Source organism: Entelurus aequoreus, linkage group LG04, assembly GCF_033978785.1.
Source record: "Entelurus aequoreus isolate RoL-2023_Sb linkage group LG04, RoL_Eaeq_v1.1, whole genome shotgun sequence".
NCBI classification, from domain to species: domain Eukaryota; kingdom Metazoa; phylum Chordata; class Actinopteri; order Syngnathiformes; family Syngnathidae; genus Entelurus; species Entelurus aequoreus.
Genome location: NC_084734.1, coordinates 65,812,170 through 65,834,938, shown reverse-complemented (window position 1 = coordinate 65,834,938; position 22,769 = coordinate 65,812,170). Strand labels below are relative to the sequence as shown.

General features: G+C 38.6%; 1 protein-coding gene across 2 annotated transcripts; it reads left to right on the top strand.

The window, feature by feature from the left end:
• Positions 1-5,601: 5,601 nt before the first annotated feature.
• Positions 5,602-22,012, top strand: LOC133647958 (cysteinyl leukotriene receptor 1-like). Of its 2 annotated transcripts, XM_062043718.1 has the most exons (5): positions 5,602-5,863; positions 7,876-7,905; positions 18,796-18,969; positions 20,959-21,072; positions 21,136-22,012. In XM_062043718.1, exons 4-5 carry the CDS (start codon positions 20,959-20,961, stop codon positions 21,994-21,996), a joined length of 975 nt encoding a protein of 324 aa, XP_061899702.1. In that variant the 5' UTR covers positions 5,602-5,863; positions 7,876-7,905; positions 18,796-18,969; the 3' UTR covers positions 21,997-22,012. The 2 variants fall into 2 exon arrangements, with proteins under 2 accessions (XP_061899702.1, XP_061899701.1); XM_062043717.1 differs by having other exon boundaries at positions 20,959-22,012.
• The last annotated feature ends 757 nt before the right edge of the window (positions 22,013-22,769 follow it).

Here is a 22,769-nt window from a genome sequence, read left to right as displayed (position 1 = left end):
AGTTTTTGTTGAAAGTATCCGTAGTATCAATATTAATAATGTTACGTTTATTATGCGTAGTGCACTTTAAATAATTTCGACCATATCTAGGAATTGATATGACAGGAATTTTTAGATTGTTTGCCACCTCAGTAAAATGCATGTCCACCTCTGACACAGAAAAAACATTATGTGAGTTGTATATTATTCTAAGAGAATTGCTATGTGTGCAGGGATTATCCAGCCTGGCGCTGGCTAGTTCTAGCTTAACAGACTCCTTATTAGCGCTTCTTTGTGGATTAGCATTTAGCTTTTTCGTTAGCCCCGCTAACAACAACGCATTTAGCTTTGTTGTTAGCCCCGCCCGACACCCCCGCTTCTGCTTCCGAGCGCATCGCTTACGTCTCTTTCGTTGACGGTCTCCGCTGGTAGTGGACGCCGCTGCTTCAAAGGCCACTGCTGGATGTAGCTCGCGAAGAATTCCCAAGCTAGCGAGTAGGTCCACCGTACACGCATCTTTCAGCCCAAAATGGCCCGATCTCTCCACATCCAGAATCGTAAGTCGGTCGTAAGTGATCACGGAGTCAACATGCTGTGAGCCAGCCATGAAATTGACTGAATTGACGGGTGTTTTTGCCAAATCGGTCTACACTTCCAGGTGCGCTCGCAAGAAGCCGCTGCCTTGAAGCGCCGCCATCTTGGTTGTCTTGCACTGCATTCTAGTCCGTCACTCTAACGTTCCTCATCCACGAATCTTTCATCCTCTCTCAAATTAATGGGGTAATCGTCGTTTTCTCGGTCCGAATCGCTCTAGCTGCGTTGAAAACAATAGGAAAATATGAGGAGGCGAACAACTGACTACGTCACGCTACTTCCGGTAGGGGCAAGGCTTTTTTTTATCAGAGACCAAAAGTTGCGAACTTTATCGTCGTTGTTCTATACTAAATCCTTTCAGCAAAAATATGGCAATATCGCGAAATGATCGAGTACGACACATAGAATGGATCTGCTATCCCCGTTTAAATAAAAACATTTCATTTCAGTAGGCCTTTAAGTCTTCATTAAAAACAAGGCAGATGTTTTATTTACCAAATATATTTAATATTTTTGGCCACTGTAACATTAAACACAGTTTGAACAGTAACACTGTGTTTGATTATAGGAAAATAAAACACTGTTCTTTAATCAATTCATTCTTTGGCATACTACTAGATGGAGCCCGCGTACCACAAGTGGTACGTACGTACTACGGTTTGAGGATCTCTGATCTAGACCACAAGGAAGTGTGTTAAATGTAGATTAAAATTATTTGCAAGAAACACCTGCTCTAAAATATAATTTAAAATTGTAAAATATAATAAAACCATCAATCAAACAAAAATGACTGCCGTAGAAAAGTGGCTGGCTTTTAAATATTTTATTTTTGTACTGGTTGTTAAGTGTAGAAGCCCTGGTGGACCAGCCAGAACAACTGTTGTAACTATTCAAAGGATCAGACTCAAAGACATGAACCCTAATGAACCCTCTGAATATTGGTCCATATTTGTTTGACTTGTTCAGTGTTCACATAGAATACTTCACTTACACAAAATACAATCACACGATCATAGTCTGTGTGGCATACTTCACAATCACAAACTTCCTGATGTTGCAATACTTTTTATACTTAACTGATTAGACGTGTGATTTGCTTGTGTGCAGGTTGTTTGCGGTGTTTGAGAGATGATGATATGTGATACTGACCTATTTTTTGCTGAGTATGAACAACTATTTATCTCAATGGGCTTCTGAAGGTGTTGAAGATGTGGCTTCAGATTAGGGCAGTGTTTTTCAACCACACTAGTGTACCGTGAGATATTGTTTGGTGTGCCGTGGGAAATTATGCGATTTCACCGAACTGGTCGGAAAAATATTTTTTGCAAACCAATAATTATAATCTGCAGACAATGTGCCGTTGTAGAGTGTCAGTGCTGTCTGGAGATCAGCAGAGTAACCATGTAATACTATTCCGTACCAGTAGGTGGCAGCAGGTAGCTCATTGCTTTGCAAGCCTACTTTGAGACAAGAGAATTAATGATGGTTATGGTTTGAAGTCATATCGAACAATTGCGTCAGGTATTTGATGAGAACGACTTTATATTGTCAATATAAGCTATTGAGTTTTGTTTTTAAAATTGTCTGTTGGTGGTGTCTTTCATGTATTGGTTACTCGGGCCACAGGACAATACCAGAACCATTGTAAGGGGAACTTAAGGGCGGGGGACACATGATATGATGACATGTGTTGTGTGTTGGACACCTGGAAGAGGAAAAAGTAAGAGCGGGAATAAAAGGCAGGAAAAGGGAATAGGCTTTCTTTTGGTGTATTATTAAGCTTAGATTGCTAATAAGTGAACTAATAAGTGACAAGTTTGGCACACAACAATGGCGACCAGGACGGGATAGTGTCCCCCTGGATTCTTTCAATGGAAAAAAATGTGCCTTGGCTCAAACAAGGTTGAAAAACACTGGATTAGGAGATGTTGTTGTGAGTTTGTGAAGCCCTTTGAGACACTTGTGGACAAGGGCTATATCAATAAACGTTGATGGATTGATTTAATGGACGTGGACCCAACACTGCTAAACTGAACTAACATTATTACAGCTGATATGTGGACTTACCACCCACTACAAGTTTAGCAGAGTCAAAGTATAATTAAAGTGATCAGGAGCAAAAAAAAACGTTTTTGAGCTGTGAGTACTGCTAAATAGTTTACGATTCTCTACCAGGAGGTAAAATATATTTTCCCTCAAAAATTACCTTTCTTTCACATTTCATTGTTGACTATTCCATTTCACTTCAGGACCAATCAGTCCATCGAAATGTGATGACATCATCCAAGTTCGCAAGTTCACAAACTTCGTGTCTGTTTTGTCACTCTTCTAACTAAACTAAAGCATCAGTAACGAGTAACATTGATGAAATCAGTGAGTGTATGGTGTCCTCGCCAACTAGGTTAAAAAAAAAAGACGCTGTCCAGATAAATCTCTTTTGGGAAAATGTCGTTTATTGCCTGAATACTAGGGGTGTGGGAAAAAATCGATTCGAATTTGAATCACGATTCTCACGTTGTGCGATTCAGAATCGATTCTCATTTTTTTTAAATCTATTTTTTAATTTATTTTTTTATTTTTATTTATTTCTTTATTATTATGGGGCGGTATAGCTCGGTTGGTAGAGTGGCCGTGCCAGCAACTTGAGGGTTGCAGGTTCGATTCCCGCTTCCGCCATCCTAGTCACTGCCGTTGTGTCCTTGGGCAAGACACTTTACCCACCTGCTCCCAGTGCCACCCACACTGGTTTAAATGTAACTTAGATATTGGGTTTCACAATGTAAAGCGCTTTGAGTCACTTGAGAAAAAGCGCTATATAAATGTAATTCACTTCACTTAATTCACTTATTATTATTTTTTTATTATTTTTTTATTTATTTATTTTTATTTATTTTATTTTTTTTCTTCTAATTAATCAATCCAACAAAACAATACACAGCAATACCATAACAATGCAATCCAATTCCAAAACCAAACCCGACCCAGCAACACTCAGAACTGCAATAAACAGAGCAATTGAGAGGAGACACAAACACGACACAGAACAATCCAAAAGTAGTGAAACAAAAATGAATATTATCAACAACAGTATCAATATTAGTTACAATTTCAACATAGCAGTGATTAAAAATCCCTCATTGACATTATCATTAGACATTTATAAAAATTAAAAATAAAGAACAATAGTGTCACAGTGGCTTACACTTGCATCGCATCTCATAAGCTTGACAACACAATATTTTCACAAAGATAAAATAAGTCATATTTTTGGTTCATTTAATAGTTAAAACAAATGTACATTATTGCAGTCAGTTGATAAAACATTGTCCTTTACAATAATAAAAGCTTTTTACAAAAATCTACTACTCTGCTTGCATGTCAGCAGACTGGGGTAGATCCTGCTGAAATCCTATGTATTGAATGAATAGAGGATTGTTTTGAATCGGGAAAAAAATCGTTTTTGAATCGAGAATCGTGTTGAATTGAAAAAAAATCGATTTTGAATCGAATAGTGACCCCTAGAATCGATATTGAATCGAATCGTGGGACACCCAAAGATTTGCAGCCCTACTGAATACATAATGTACAGTATACAGTATGTGTGTAGCCACTATTCTATTGAATGACAAACTAAATGGTACACTGTATTGCCAAAAGTATTTGGCCACCTGCCTTGACTCACATATGAACTTGAAGTGCCATCCGATTCCTAACCCATGGGGTTCAATATGATGTCGCTATTACAGCTTCAACTCTTCTGGGAAGGCTGTCCACAAGGTTGCGGAGTGTGTTTATAGGATCGGGTTCAGGTCAGGACTCTGTGCAGGCCAGTCAAGTTCATCCACACAAGACTCTGTCATCCATGTCTTTATGGACCTTGCTTTGTGCACTGGTACACAGTCATGTTGGAAGAGGAAGGGGCCCACTCCAAACTCCAAACACAAGGTTGGGAGCATGGAATTGTCCAAAATGTTTTGGTATACTGGAGCATTCAAAGTTCCTTTCACTGGAACTAAGTGGCCAAGCCCAACTCCTGAAAAACAACCCCACACCATAATTCCTCCTCCACCAAATTTCACACTCGGCACAATGCAGCCCGAAATGTAGCGTTCTCCTGGCAACCTCCAAACCCAGACTGGTCCATCAGATTGCCAGATGGAAAAGCGTGATTCATCACTCCAGAGAACGCATGCTTTACACCACTGCATCCCACGCTTTGCATTGGACTTGGTGATGTATGGCTTAGATACAGCTGCCCGGCCATGGAAACCCATTCAATGAAGCTCTGTACGTACTGTACGTGGGCTAATTGGAATGTCACATGAAGTTTGGAGCTCTGTAGCAACTGACTGTGCAGAAAGTCTTTGCACTATGCGCTTCAGCATCTGCTGACCCCTCTCTGTCAGTTTACAGGGCCTACCACTTGGTGGTTGAGTTGCTGTTGTTCCCAAACTCTTCCATTTTCTTATAATAAAGCCTACTGTTGACTTTTGAATATTTAGAAGCGAGGAAATTTCACGACTGGATTTGTTGCACAGGTGGCATCCTATAAGAGTTCCACGCTTGAAATCACTGAGAGCGGCCCATTCTTTCACAAATATTTGTAGAAACAGTCTCCATGCCTAAATGTGTGATTAGCACACATGATTCCGATCATTTGGATGGATGGCCAAATACTTTTGGCAAAATAGTGTATGTTTACTCTGCTGTTGTTGTCTTGGGATGCAGCTGTCAATGTAATGACGTCATGATGCAGCGGTCAATGTAAACCCTGGACCCCCGCTGTCCAGGGATCACCCAACACAGGTGTTTGTTCAGATTAAATCAATTAATTACAGTGATGGAATAAGCATTCCTCTGAAAAAGCTCATCTGTTTTCACTTATTTTTAAGGCCAGGCTGGCACCGTATAGGACAGGGGTCGGCAACCCGCGGCTCTAGAGCCGCATGCGGCTCTTTAGCGCCGCCCTAGTGGCTCTCTGAAACTTTTTAAAAAATGTATGAAAAATGGAAAAAGATGAGGGGAAGAAAAATTATTGTTTTAATATGGTTTCTGTAGGATGACAAACATGACACAAACCTCCCTAATTGTTATAAATCACACTGTTTGTATTAAACATGCGAGTATTTGGCAAGCGCCGTTTTGTCCTACTAATTTTGGCGGTCCTTGAACTCACCTTAGTTGTTACATGTATAACTTTCTCCGACTTTCTAGGACGTGTTTTATGCCACTTCTTTTTCTGTCTCATTTTGTCCACCACACTTTTAACGTTGTGCGTGAATGCACAAAGGTGAGTTTTGTTGATGTTATTGACTTGTGTGGAGTGCTAATCAGACATATTTGGTCACTGCATGACTGCAAGCTAATCGATGCTAACATGCTATTTAGGCTAGCTATATGTACATATTGCATCATTATGCCTCATTTGTAGCTATATTTGAGCTCATTTAGTTTCCTTTAAGTCATCCCAATTCTATGTATATCTCATGACACACTATTTGTATGTAATATGGCTTTTAATTTGTTGCGGCTCCAGACAAATTTGTTTTTGTATTTTTGCTCCAATATGGCTCTTTCAACATTTTGGGTTGCCGACCCCTGGTATAGGATTAACCTATTTATTGCAAAAATCCACATTTGTGGGTTGCCTGTTTCATGAAAAGTGCCATAAAAAAACATTGATTTATTTAAAACAGGGAACATTGAGATGATTGTTTTTGGATCTGAATTCTTCAAGTGTATACATGATTCAATCCATCAAAGTTGAACAAGCAAACACCCGCAGAGCACGTCAACCACAGTGATGATTGTGGCCCTAAACAACCTGTTTATGCCAGAAGAAGCCAACCCTGCTTAAAAACTGAGTTTTAACAGCGACTGTACTACAAAATATTTATTTACTGAAATCGCAGCAGGGAATTGTGTGTGTAAACGTGCATACTTTGTGCTGAAGTAAACAATTTTTCTCAATAATGTAAACCACAAAAGCCTTTTTAGATGAAACATTAAAACTGTGTATGTTTTTAATGTAAAATGATGCAATTTTCTGTCTGTAAAGTGTACAGTAGTCCATATTCCACATATCTACTAATTCACTATAGTCCAGTCACGTTGCTATTTAGTGCTTCATTAAACTGCTGAGCATGTCAGTGATAGCACAACCTATACAAGCATCTCCGTCTGCTGAGTATTGCTTAACAGTTCACTGTCATTGGACCACCCAGAGAGAGTGCTTCCCTCTAACAGGCTTTTCTCTGTGTTTATCTCTTGTGAATTTAACATATAAATGGAGCATAATAGTATTTTTTGACTAAAGTGGAGTCAGAGCGTGTGAAAAGGAGATGGGTTTGTGTTGAACTCATTCCCATGTAAGGAGCGGAGTCACTCCAATATCAACACCCTCAACATCAAGTCAACACAAGTCACCAAGATCACATTCCTTGACGCCGATGTACAAAACTTTAAAACGTTATAGAATTTAGCATGACGTATGGCTGAAAAATAGTCACACCTAACCGTAAAAGTAAAATAACAATGTGTCACATGAAGACCAGGGTGCACTGTAACCAAGGAACAAAGTCTTCCACATGTGTGGCCATATTCCATATGTACAGTTTATTGCTGGCATAGAAATAAAACTGTCTGAATCTGATATACTATACTACTGTAATAATTGGTGTACAGTATTTAGTGTCTCAATTTTCCCGTCTGAAAATAATCCAAAAGAGACTATCAATTTCCACTGCTGTCAATCTATACTCCTCAATGGTGCAGAATACCTGTATAGTGGAATACAACGTAGCGTTCAACCAAAATATTCAAGGAATATTTATTATAAGTCCAAACAGGCAAAAAAAGTACAATAACTTGGATGTTGAAAAGGAATTGTATGAAATTATTGGAGACTTGTGAACATTGAACATTTAAAAAGGAAAAACTCCAGCCCGGATTAAAGCATTGCACACATCCTCAGTACAATATGACTGACATTACTGTAACTTGTTTTCTTCCTGCCCTCAGGCTGCTCCCAAATAAAATATATTGGCTATGTCAAGAAAACAGTTTGACGTTAAAACAGCATTTACCGGAGCCAGGAACGGTGTGCATGGATGCCGATAAAAATTACAGTACCTTAAACTTAACTTGTATCTCCATAGTCTAAAACTGATTGCTTTGTCAGGAAATTAGTTTGAGTCCTTGACTCCTTTGACATGATGGAAGCCCTTTGATTGATGCTCGCATGTCCATGTTGATATCAGTATATATACGTATTATTCAATTACTTTCTCCCCTACTTTGCAGCATGAACTGACTTGGTCTGCACTCAAAAGAGTAAGTTGCTGTGAGTATTGACTTTTAAAACCTGTTAACTGACAATTACAATTATATAACAGTGATGAGTACATGTTACTTAAATAAAAAGACTTGCATTGATTTTATGAAAGTGACGTTTTGACTTTGAAACAGATTGTTTTAATTGCTGTATAACTGTTTTTTTGTTTGTTTTTTTATGAGAAATGTGTTGTTGTTGCTGAAATTAGAAAAAAGGGACATTGTGTAGGCAAATAAAAAAAAAACAAGAAAACTATTGTTTGAGTCTTAACGGTCAAAACAACAAACTGCATAACGTAGCAGATAATAAAGATGATAATAAATAATACAATCGGAAATTATGTTTTTCATATACATTTTGCATTAAATCACATTTGTTTATTTTTCCCATGGATTTTTTTTAAATCCAATCACTATTTGCTTCTGTGTTTATTGAAGTCAGAGTGACAAACATTTGACATGTTGACATTTGAGCATTACTGTCATTTTCTGAAGTGGACGACTGCATATGAAAATTTCCAAGGAAGTCCACCAATCTTTTTATTGGTTTAATTGTAGTACGTCCTCCCACTTTGGAAGGGCTCAGCACAAGTTGTTAACATTGTATGGGGGCGGTGGGTGTACACTGTAGGTCATAAGATAAATTGTTGACTTCCACATGCAAGTTACTCACACAAGTAATTTATTGGTTCACTAGAAAATCAACAAAGTATGTCGCTGTGTGCATGGATTGAAATGGCAAATGTCAAATGTGATGGAAAAAAGACTGCACAAAATGTTTCATTTTTGCTGCCCATTAGGCAAATTTGTTTGGAATACTTAATGAAATTAATTATATGTACCCGATGCTACCTAGTGTGGGTGTGCAATAGTACAATTGTCATTTCCCCAGGCCCTAGGAGTTGTGCATAAACAATAAGTTTACAGCCCAGTTTTTTTTTTTTTACTCATTGGCTTACCTCTCTTAGATTACCTCTCAATAAATTAGAAAGTGTGGTCATGAGTTTGCAGGGCTGGACTGCACACGATGATTACTATTACAGACTGTACAGATGAGAAACTCGATAAAGGATAGGATTGAATTCATTCATTCTACAATGGGGAAATGATGTGGTTGCAGTGCAAATACAAACGTGTCCAGACAAAATGAGGTGAAAACACATGAAAACAAGAGGGAAACATCACAAACGATCGCACCATGCAGAGCTCCTGCAACCAGCAGCCACTACAGCAACACCATTCCGCTGATTTTGAGCTGTGAGTACGACTAGATAGTTTACGCCATTCTCTGCCTGGAGTTAAAATCAAAAATGTACTGCAAAAGTGACCTACTTCTTGCATGTTGAATATTCTGTTTTACTTTAGAAAATGACAAGCGTAATGCAGCACAAATCTATCATGACCAATCAGTGCAAAGAAATTTGATGATACAATCCAACATCAGCGCTGGGGGTTCGCTCGCTTCATGTCTGTTTTGCCGTGATGTAACTAAAATAAAGCATCAAAACAAAACAAATCCAAACAAACGTGTGTGGACGATAAAGATCCATCCAATTAATTCATTACAGTGATGGAATAAGTATACCTCTGAAAAAAGTTTTCACTCATTTCTAGGGTCATGGTGGCACCATATAGGATGAGTATGTTCTTGCAAAAAAAAAAAAAAAAAAGGTTGTTTAGAGTTATCTTTTTTTGCTGCATATTTTGTACAAAAGTATCAAAAGTAATTTTTTGTAAAAAAGGAAAAAAAGTGCATTTTTCAAATTGAGACAATCATTTTGGTTGTGAGAAACAATTCAATTGCAACCCACATCAGCGGGTTGGCTGTTTCACGAAAAGCTCCACAAAACATAAACTCAAAACAAGGAAAGTTGATATACGGTATCTGTTTTTGCCTCTGAACTCTTCATATACTAGGGGTGTGCTGATCCGATATTGATATCAGATATCAGCAAAAAAATTTAAATAAAAAGTATTGGAATAAATTGGCTTGCATCTAAAATCTTTGATGCAACCATGAATCCTGCAGCGTGTTTACTTGTGCAACACTAATGTATCTATATCTAAATGTCCTCAAGTAATCAATCAAGGTTGGTCTTTTATTTTATTTTAGTGAAATCATTAACAAAAGGTAGACATAGTAGGATGTAGGCTATTAGGAGCTAAAACAACAGCTAAGCACACAATAGCCTACAAGCTAGATCAGTTCAATAGGTTTATTGAACTTGATGAATAGGTGGGGTGTGTATGCTACTCTAAGTGATAGGTGCAAAACGATGTGTAGAATAAACCGTGTGAATGTTACCAGTGTTTGTTATATGTGCGTGTTGGATGAATCCTTCGTCAGACCAAAAGGGGCGAGGCGCGAAGGCAGTCCGTGGGCAGACAAGCGGTCGGGTACTGGAGACAAGCAACGAGGTCCGTGTCCAAGCAGGGGTTGAAGATTGAGGGAGGCAGTCTGGAATCCAGAGGGAAGTCGAGGCATACAGCTCGATCACAGGAAACAGGGGAAGCACTGCAAGGAACACAAAGGACATAAAACACGGGAACAGGGAAGGCACAGAAAGAGAGAGCAAGTACGCGGTAGGGAAGCCAGAGATGAGATGCTTACTGCGAGAGTGAACTACAATCCGGCACTAGATCTTCGGGTCCGCTGGTCTTTATGCTGCCTGCCCTCATCAGACCCAGGTGTGCAGATTGACGATTGCCTGCAGCCTTGCAGGCGCGTGGCCGCAATGCGTGCAGAGCGAGCAGGGGCGTGTCCCGGCACGCTTCTAGCGGAGGTGCCGGCAGATGACATGCGGGATTGTGCACGTGCCGTGACACTAGACATACGTAATAAGTGCCCTTAATTGAACAATATTGCTGTCTAAAACATCACATTTACCTACCGTTGTTCTCTGTTTGAGTATTATCACTTAATCAAGGTTTTTCTAACATTCCACACAACGAAATAATAAACATAAATATACTGATATCAACATGGACATATAAGCATCAATCATATGGCTTTCATCATGTCAAAGAACAAACTTTAAATCTAACTTTCTAACACTACAGTTACTCTTAGACCATTGAGATCGGATAGGATAGGGTAGATTTTTATTTATCCCACAATGGGGAATTTACATTGTGCTGTGAAGGTTTTTACATACAGGAGCAGTAAAACGCAATAAAAACAACAACAAATTATTATATACTACATATTGCGCACTAATATGTATGGATAAAATATGAAATAAAAACAAAAAACACTAACATCTGTATTGCACAGCAAGAAAAAAGATCCCAGTAATCACATAATTGTGTTGTAAAGTGTAGTGGCTGTGGGTAGAAAGGACCTGTGGTAGCGCTCCTTCTTGCACTGATGCAATGGTCTAATAATGCTCAAGGAGCTACTCAGGTCCTCCATAGTGGTACCGCTATTATCATTGGAACCCATGCATACCATTCTTGGTCTGTGCATGTTGTTGTAATGTTTGCTTGTGTGTCATGGCTAAATGAGTTCCAGCTGAATTAGCCACTCCAGCATCCGGACATCTGCAAACATCACAAGCCAAACTCATTAGCAGCGTATGCATGGAACAGGAATAAGGAAATAATAACAACACTTCCGTCATCACTTAACTAGAATTACTTTGTTCAACCTCGTGGACTTATCGCCTCACACCATATAAATTCCGGTCTTTAGGTTCTAGACTTCTGAGTAAAAACAAACCAAAATAAGTAAAGCAAACATAGATAACGGATGAAATATATTTTAGGGCTTAGTGGAAAAGGCTATGTTGAATGTTTTGATCATAATTCCTTTGCTTCTGATGATCTCACCATTCTCGTCCAGCATTATTCTCGCCATTATTTATGATTTGTTTTATTCCTAACGATATATAGTAGTAATTAGGCAAGGCAAGGCAAGGCAACTTTATTTGTATAGCGCTTTTCATACACAAGGCAGACTCAAAGTGCTTCACAGACAACAAAGTGAAATGAAAGAAAATAAAAGCAAAATTAAAATGCAGACAATAAAAATAAAAACAGTGCAGACGTTAAAAGTTAAAAGATTAAAAGATTTAGCTGAAAGCTAAGGTGAACATAAAAGTCTTCAGTCTAGTTTTAAAAGTAGTGAGAGTTGGGGAGAGTCTGACATCTTCAGGAAGTTTATTCCAGCTATGTGTTGCATAGTGACTGAATGATGATCTCCCTTGATTTGAGTTTACTCTTGGAACCGCTAACAGATTGGTCTCAGAAGATCTTAGTGATCTAGAGGGCGTATATAGTGGGAGCATATCAGTGATATACTTGGGCCCTAGACCATGTAGTGATTTATATGTGAGCAGGAGGATTTTGAAATCTATTCTCTGATGTACAGGGAGCCAATGTAAGGATTTAAGAATTGGTGTAATGTGCTCACATTTTTTGGTCTTTGTTAGAACTCTAGCAGCAGCGTTCTGAACAAGCTGTAGCTGCCTGACAGTTTTTTTGGGAAGACCTGCAAGGAGACCATTACAATAGTCTAGCCTACTGGTAATAAAGGCATGTACAAGTTTTTCTAAGTCTTGAGCTGACATGAGCCCTCTAAGTCTTTTTACATTTTTGAGGTGATAGTAGGCCGATTTTGTTACTGATTTGATGTGACTGTCGAAATGTAAATCAGAATCTAAAATAACCCCAAGATTTCTGGCTTTATTTGAGGTTTTCAGGGACAGTGATTGAAGGTGTTGGATGACTTTAAACCTTTCTTTTTTAGCACCAAAAACAATTATCTCAGTTTTATCTTCATTTAGTTGTAGGAAATTTTGGCACATCCAGTGTTTGACTTGCTCAATGCACTGGCACAGAAGATCTATGGGGCGATAGTCATTTGGTGATAGCGCTACATAGATTAAAAATACACTAGTTTTTTTTACTTTTTTTCTGTCATTGCTGGGTTCCCGTCTGATCGCTGTCACTTCCTAGCAAAAAGTCAAGTGAAAAAATGTTGCATTGAGTTTGCTATGAGCACTTTGTCAATGTCTGTAGGAACTTAAATTAGAATGTAAAAGTCTGTTTATGATTGATATATTTTTTGGGGGCCTGGGGGAGCATTTGGGACTGGTGTCGCCCTCGGTGTCTGCTTGCCCCACAGGAGTCAATACCCCAGGCCGCTGCAGCTCGGCTGCGGGTCTGGAGCCCCTGGGTCCTGCCTCCCACCCACTTCCGGATGCCCGGCTCAGTGGGGGCCTGCTAGGTCTAGTACCCACGCGTAGTCTGTCGTGGTCACTCGGGGTTGTTGCGCGGCGGCCAGCTGCTGAGGTAACGGCCTTGTTTGTTGACCTGTCTGTGAATACCTCCTCTCTATTTTTTTTTCTTCCCTCAAGTAGAGGCAGTTGCTGGATGTTCCATCTCCATTGTTGGGGTCCCTGCATGTGTGGGACGGGAAGTTCTCGTGGCCCCATATTGGGTGGTCTTGCTGCGGCCGACTTAAGCGGGGCAGCCTGGGGCAGAGCCCGCCGTTCTCCCAGGGGGGGTTTTTGATTGATTGATTGATTGATTGATTGATTGATTGATTGATTGATTGATTGAAACTTTTAATAGTAGATTGCACAGTACAGTACATATTCCGTACAATTGACCACTAAATGGTAACACCCGAATAAGTTTTTCAACTTGTTTAAGTCGGGGTCCACGTTAATCAATTCATGGTATAAATATATACTATCAGCATAACACGTTAATCAATCAATCAGTGTATATACATTGAATTATTTACATTATTTACAATCCGGGAGGTGGGATGTGGAGGGGGGGTAGCTTTGGTTGATATCAGCACTTCAGTCATCAACAATAATATCATCTGAGAAATGGACATTGAGACAGTGTAGGTCTGACTTCGTAGGATATGTACAGCGAGCAGTGAACATAGTGAGCTCAGAAAGCATAAGAACAAGTCTATACATTTGATTATTTACATTTGATTCATTACAATCCGGGGATGTGGGATGTGGTGGGGGGAGGGTGTTAGTCTAGGGTTGTAGTTGCCTGGAGGTGGGGATCGTGGCGGCCCGGTTGCTTGTGGGCTGGGGCGGGTTTCCTATCCGGCTGCGGGAAGTCTATGGGGCCCTTCTTGTCTTTCTGCCCACGTGGGGTATGGTCTTTCGCTGGCTTGGGGGCTGGTTGTCTCCTGCTTCTTCAGTGCCTTGTCCTCGGTTGGGCGCTGGCCTGCATGGTGGCACAGCGAACCCGGATCTGGGCGCCCTATCGCCTGCCTGTGTGGGGCCGGTGGTCCCTTGTTTCCTGAGCACCACACCTGCTGTTTTGGGTTGGGCTTTCTAGGTGGCTTGGGCTGTACTTTGGTTGCCGCACATACTGGGAGACAAATATATTGTACATGCAAACATAAATACATACGCACATACATATGTCTATTTATACATGCATACATACATTTGTAGATACATATGCACATACATAGGTACATAGGCATGCACATACATACACACATACACAAACACACACAGTACATACAGTACATCCACACACACTTTCACTGTACAAACAAACAAACATACTGTACATACACATGCACATGTACATACGTACATTCATGCATATAATCACGTCTTGACAAGAAGAAAACAAATAAGGTATTAATAATAATAATTTGATGACACATGAATGAAATCAATAAAATAGTTTGTTTAACTGGGATGATCACTCCTAGATTATTGTGCTGTGCAATTTAATCACACTTGAATGAACTCAAAGAACACGTCATAATCCTAGTTTCTCTCAGGTTCTTGAAGTTGGATTGAGTTGAGGTGAATGTATTCCTTTTTGGCTGTGGTCTGTAACATTCACTATCAAAAGAGACATTTTGGCTCATTATTACCCAAAAAAAAAATTACACGATCAAACACGATCAAAATATAATACAACTTATGTGTGGCTGTGTGATAGTAATTTGGTCAAAACTGATCACTCCCCCGACGCCTTAAGAGCTGCGCTGGACAGCACGTAGACAGCCTGTGGCTTTTAGCTCGCTGACTAGCGCTGCTCGACTTAACTCTCAATCGGTGGGAATACTCTACAGCAGTGCTATCGTCTTCCCCCTAGGAAAAAGAAAATATTTCGCCGCGACTTTATATGGTATAATTTATCTATAAAACTGTTTTAAGTACATCTCTGCATAACATTGTATATGTATTAACACCAAATAAAACAAACAACAAAGAAGAAAGAAAGCAATATTAATTTACTAAAAAAAAGCTTTATGAACTTTGTTTTTCAGTCTGTAACAGAAATATTTAGAGTGCATCAATTAGCCTGAAATTTAAAAAAAAGTATCCTTAATTAAACTATAAACATTTTTTGACTGACTTGAAACATTAGATACTGAAAAATAAAATTAAATAAGCTCTAGACATAATAAAACATTCAAATTGATCAACAATATTAACCTAGAAGCACAATATTTAAAACACTTTAAACTAAAAAACAAAAATGAGTAAAACAATTTGTGCTTTTATTTATTTTATTTTATTTTTCAAAATAAGGGAGTCAGAGCTAATAGCTACAATGAGTAGTTTTGTATTACACAGCTTTTCAAAGCAGTGTTTGAAGCATGATACTGCATGATACTGATAAAGCATGTTACCCTGACCCGTACCATGCCCCACCACTGGAGAAGGAATGCACAACAGTATGTGGGTTGCCGGTTCGATTCCAGCATGTGCATGGCGGAACTGTTACATACTGTATGTACAGTAGGGATGATGTTCAAAACCGGTTCTTCCGGTTGTTTGATAAGAAAAGAACCGATTCCATGGACTCAAATCCCTTTTTGAGAACCGGTTCCCGTTATCGAGGCCACTATAGTAAAGAAAAAGAGTTGGTTCTTTATTCAAATCCCTGGGAACGAATCCCGTCCCACAGGAAATGCCCTGTGGCACGTCCCAGGAAATGACGTAGCACAGTCATTAAGCGGCAGATACAGAAGCAGCAACAACAATGGACCGGAAAAAACGCCTCAAGGCGTGGCTTCATTTTACTAAGAAATACGACGAGGAAACGGCTATCTGCAATTATTGCCAGGCTTCGCTCTCATGTAAGGGGGGGAAGTACAACAAGCATGATGAAACATGTTCAGGCCGTACATAACCTGAACATTCGAGAACCGTGGCGTGCCTTTGACACGTGGAGAAGCAGCGACAGAGATGACGAAGCAAGCCCCTCTTCCTCTGCTTCAACCTGCAGCGCCAATTCCAGTGATCGTGCTGGTGAGTAACAAACGTTAACTGTTGCCGGTTAATTTCCATATCTGCTCACTCGTAGCCTTTAGGCTAAAATAACGTTACCTCTTATGTCAACCAGGACTGCAGTAATGTTAGCTAGACTAACGTTACCTAGGCATAGTCAGTGGCTAATGGTAACGTTAACGTTAGCCTTTTTGTATGTGTCTGATAATGTTAACGGTATCTTGTAGCCTACACCACTCCAGAGTTTGCAGGTCTGTCTAATAAACTAGTGCTTTCTTTCTTTCTTTAGTTTATTTCGTACATGAACACACTTACAGCATAACACATCACAGTTTCATATCATTTCAATTTACATCATGTCCGAAAAGGAGTAGGAAGAAGTAAAGCGTATTTAATCCTACCCCTTTCCCACTTCGGAGCGTTTACAAATATATACATCATTTACTGACCTTTTTATAATAAAATAACATCTGTGAATTAGTATATACAACAGTTTTGTCATATGTAATTAATTAATTCAGTCATTATTAATATACTGAGATGAAGAATATCTTATTTTCAATAAGGTTGAAAGTATTTCTCATATTTCTTCTTTGTACTTTGTAAGCACTATTAATTTGAACAACCTCTTAAAGTGGATCATATCAGTACAATGTTTAACTTAATTACTTAATCCATTCCATCATTTAATTCCACATACTGATGCTAAAGACTTAATAACAGACACCCTAGTCTTCACATTCAGCTAATTTCCCCCCTAATTCTATGCTGTGTCTGTCCCTCATTTTCCCTCCAGGACAAGGACGTGCAGTCATTCCTGGAGGAGGCCACACTGATGGACCCCAGAGGGATGTTCCAATAGCAGCAGAAGTGCACTTTTTGGAGAGCTGTATTATTTTCAGTTTTGTGCCCAAGGGACTGATTTTATTTAACACTATATTATTATTTATACACCTATAGTGATCACAGAGACAGGTTGTTTTTGTGTTACTGTATATATTTGTTTTTATGAAAAATCCCACTTAATATACTTTGGGTAACAACAGTCAATATTTTTTTTTTTTTTTTTAAATTTTTTTAGGGGGTTAACAACAGTCAATATTTATTTATTTATGTTATTTTATTTCTTTCTTATAAAATAAAAGTGAGCTTTTGTTAAACCAAATATTGTGTGTTTTTTTACATATACAACAACCTATCTGGATTCGATAAGAGAATCGATAAGGAATCGGTTCGATAAGAGGATTCGATAAAGGGCTCGCACTCGATAATTTATTTTCAAACATTATCCCTAATGTACAGTGAGCCTACTTTGAAATAAATGTATTTCATAAAACGAGTGCTTGTTATAAAATTACCTTTACATATAGAGAACATACAAATCCTTTATTTATTGAATCAAAGATACTGAAATTCCACGACATAGTGAATTTGCAAACAGCTAAAATTATGCACAAAGCAAACTATAACCTGCTACCCAAGAATATACAACAATTCTTCTCAAAAAAAGAGGAGAAATATAATCTTAGAGAAAAATGTAATTTAAAACATTTGTACGCACGTACAACACTTAAGACCTTCAGTATATCAGTATGTGGAATTAAATTATGGAATGGATTAAGCAAAGCAATCAAACAATGTACTAATATGATCCACTTCAAGAAACTCTTCAAACTTAAAGTGTTTACAAAGTACAAAGAAGAAGAACCATGACAAACATTTTCAATTTATTTCATCCATTCATTCATTCATTCTTAAAGTAATCTTACTTATCTCATCATATGAAATATGACTTTCTTCACCAATTATTATTATTAAATTCTTACTATTATTTATTTATTTATTTTTATTGTGATTACATATGGAGTTTATTGTGAATAAATTGAGAACAGGAAGTGAATAAAAAAAGTTTCAGCAACTGTTATGTAAAGAAAAGGGGTAGGATTAAATAAGCTCTGCTTCTTCCTACTCCTTTTCGAACATGTTGAAAAGAGAAACTGGAAATTGTGATGTATCATGTTGTATGCTTGCATGTTCGAAATAAACTCAAACTCAAACATTGCGCTTTGTACACCAAGGAGCAAACAGTGGCAGCTATGTATATTTCATTTGCAGTCTGGATGCGGAGGAATGTGGGTCTCCTCTCTGCTCTGACTGCAGCTGGGACTGCTGCACAATGCCACTGACAACCTGTGAAGAGAGGCTCACGGCAGCACCCACTGCTCGTTGAGGACATTCACTGCAAAGTGATACGTGCTTTCATGTCTCAAAAACCTTATAAAAAGTTGCTCGATTTGTCGGGAAAAAAAAGTCTATTGGGGAGTTGCAAAGTCGCCGGATTTAGCGAGAAAGTCGCCAAGTTGGCAACACTGATCCAACCAGCAACCAGGACCATGTGAGCCTGCACACATTCATGATCATACAGTCAAAAAGTGTAGAAGTATTTTCAAAAGTGCACATTTCCCCCGCTTCAGTGTTAAAAATATCTCCAAGCTCTGCAAAGGGGGCAACAACGGCATTGGAGGGAAAGATTGCACTCAGTATCTTGTCAAGAATCATCATGAATGTAAGATGATTCGTGTTAAACCACTGGAGGTCAGCAAAGATATTCTGATCTGAACCGCAGCGTGACATTATTTACTGTGTGGCTGCACAGATGATGACATCACCACAGGCTAGATGCACAGTGCGAGTGAAGTCCCTCCTTCAGGAGCTTCAAAATAGCTGACACTGCAGAAGTGGCCACCTGCAGCAGCATCCTTGTGCAACTAGTGTTGTGACATCAGGCGCAGAGGAAGAGCGACTCGCGAATGAAAAGGGATACACATTTGTAAGTATTGAGATTTTTTAAATAATATATAATTTGGCTTTGAAGGAGCATGAAAATCAACACCAAAAATTAAGTAAAATGTTTTTTCTTATGTTTTTTTTTAACGTTGTATGTTTCTTTATAAGGAAACAATTTATAACTATTGTGAATAACGTCACTTATTATTGTTTATGTTTGATAAAAAAAAGCATTAGATATGTATATCATTTATCAAAAGTCCAAAGACAGTACAAGCCTCCTCTTTTGCGGTGCAGTTCTACACTAACTACAAAATAAATATGTTAATTAATTGTTACAGTTGCAGTGTTAAGATATGGTTTTGTTTACACTGATTACCCCCCTCATCCGTAATTGCATAACATACTTGATCAATGACATGATTTTTACAGAGTTTGTAATCCATCCGCACAAAAAAATGTGGTAACACTTTAGTATGAGGAACATATTCACCATTAATTAGGTGCTTATTAAAGTGACAAAGACTTAATTTACAGTTATTTGGACACTAGGGGAACATATAAGGGTTTTGAGACTTAGGGTTGGGGTTGGGGTTAGGGTTAGGGTTAGGGTTACTAATAAGCAATAATTCTGAGGTTATTGAGGGAAGACTCTTAGTTAATGGCTTACTGGTTTTATAATAGAACAAGGCATTAATAAGTTCTTAATAATGACTAATTAACAGTGTTGGGACTTACTGTAACGCGTTACTGTAACGCCGTTATTTTCGCTAGTAACTAGTAATCTCACGTGTTATTTTTTACATTCAGTAACTCAGTTACTGTTACTACATGATGCGTTACTGCGTTATTTTACGTAATTTTTTATGTAGTATCGGCTTTAAAACGGAAGATCTGAGTGTGTTTTATTGGAGCGCTGCGGTGTCGTCTTTCTGTGTTACAAGGAAAAGAAAAGGCGTGCTTTGTGTGGGTGGGGGCCGGGTGGGGGCTCCCAGACCGTAGTTGAGGAGCGCAGGGGAGACGTTCCTCCAGGGCCTATGTACTTCGGGGCTAACAACCTTCACTTTACCCGGAAGTGGGTCTTTACAGCTGAGGGTGAATGATGAGGCCAGCGGTTTGTTGCAACTTTGTGACTTTATTGGACGCAGCCATCCACCAAGCTGAGCACCTGTACACACTCACTGTTGCCGCTCCCTCACCTCTTTCGCCCACTCACTCACTGACGTCACTCACCTCACATGCTGTCATATCTTAAAGGGCCACAAACACACACATACGCTTCTCTCATAACAACTAACAAGACATCATGGCGAAGCCAGAAGTCGAGTTTCTTAACATGGAGACATTCTCAATACTTTTCTTTTGTCGAGCACAAAGAAAATAACATTTTAGTTAAATGTAAGTTGTGTCTTGGATCAAAGATCCTATCTACTTAAAGTTAAAGTTAAAGTGCCATTATGTTGCAGCTATTTAAAATAGTTGTGTCAATTTGTTCTGGCCTGAAATAAAGTGGCCCTTTGAAACATATCTTTGTCTTTCTGTGTTGTATGTAGACCACATTGCTTTCTGAGTTCAGTGATGCAAATGCATGTCAAGTTGATCAACAGATTGTATTATTCTCCAGTGCAATAACAGTACTGAAATGAAGGTTAAAAGGGCATAAATGGGAGCCTTAAAAAAAAAAAAAAGAGGAAAAAAAGAAGTAACTAAATAGTTACTTTTCACAGTAATGCATTACTTTTTGGTGTAAGTAACTGGGTTAGTAACTGAGTAACTTTTGAAATAAAGTAACTAGTAACTGTAACTAGTTACTGGTTTTCAGTAACTAACCCAACACTGCTAATTAAGAGTCAATATGTTAATAATTTGCATGTTAATAAGCAACTAATTAATGGTGAATATGTGTTTCCCATACTAAAGTGTTACCAAATGTACAAACATTTGTATATATTACACAGTCGTTTATGTTGGCTGTCTTTCATTTTATTTCCATTCCTCACCAAGTCATGTGTCCTTGTCTCAACACCTGCAGATGGAGCAAAATAATGAGACGCTCAGCAGCAACTCCACCGCCTGTCCGTCCATCGACGACTTCCGCAATCAGGTTTACACCACGTCCTACTCCATCATCACTGTCTTCGGCCTGGTAGGGAACGGTTTGGCCCTGGTGGCGCTGATCAAATTGTACCGGCAGAGTTCTCCTTTCCAGGTCTACATGCTGAACCTGGCCGTGTCCGACCTGCTGTGTGTCAGCACTCTGCCTATGAGGGTGCTCTACTACGTGAACAAGGGCCAGTGGAACCAGGGCGATTTCCTGTGTCGCATCAGCTCCTACGCCCTCTACGTCAACCTCTACTGCAGCATTTACTTCATGGCGGCCATGTCCGTCACACGCTTCCTGGCCATTGTCTTCCCCGTGCGGAACCTTCAACTGGTGACAGTGAGCCGTGCACGTCTGGCGTGTCTGAGCATTTGGATTTGTATCTGTCTTGCCTCTTCGCCCTTCTTGATGTTAGGCCAGAAATTTGATCCTGTGACCAACAAAACAAAGTGCTTTGAGCCTCCGCAAGGTCAAGGCGTGTCCGCACTTGTAGTGCTGAACAATTTTTCTTTGGTGGTGGGTTTTCTTCTGCCCTTCCTGGTCATACTGTTCTGCTATGCCGGGATTATCCGCGCCCTACTTACCCGCGCTCCACTGGCTAGGTGTCACCAGGGCACGCGCTCCAAATCAATTAGTATGATCGTGATCATCCTTTTGACGTTCTTGATAAGCTTCATGCCGTACCACGTGCAGCGCTCCGTCCACATTCACTCCCTGTCCCACACGGACACTCATTGCACGGAAAGGGTTGCCATGCAGAAGTCAGTCGTGGTGACGCTGTGCCTGGCAGCAGCCAATTCATGCTTTGATCCGCTGCTCTACTTTTTCTCAGGGGAAGGTTTCCGTAGCCGCCTGTCGTCCATGCACCTGTATCGGTCGACCAGCACACAGACACGCTCAGTTAGACTAAATTCTGCTGGTTTAGAGAACCGAGACAACCGACAGCAAAGAGCCACGTCATTTATATAAATTAGCAGCACTGTCAAATAAAGGCAAAAAAATAAATACAATAAAATAAAATAAAATAAAATAAAATACATATTTAAAAAATATTATATGTATATATATATATATATATATATATATATATATATATATATATATATATATATATATATATATATATATATATATATATATATATATATATACATATAATATTTTTAACACATTTCTGAGCAGGGCACACAACCATAAAGGCCCCAAACGAGCTTGTAGTTGTTTTGCACACCAACAAAGTGGATGAATGACAGCTCAGGACATTTACCATATATATATATATATATATATATATATATATATATATATATATATATATATATATATATATATATATATATATATATATATATATATATATATATTATTATTATTATTATTTTATTTTTTTTATTTTTTTTTTATTATTGTGTATTATTTTGTTGGATTGATTAAAAAAAATATTTAAAAAAAAATATATATATATATATATCTTGTATGCTATGCTGAGTTTTTGCTTAATATATATATATATATATATATATATATATATATATATATATATATATATATATATATATATATATATATATATATATATATTGTAATTTTTTTATTTTTATTAATACAACAAAAAACACACAATAATATCATAATAATACAATTACAATTACAAAACCAAACCCGGCCCAGCAACATTCTGAATAGCAATCAACAGAGCAATTGAGATGACACACAAACATGACACAAAACAATCCAAAAGT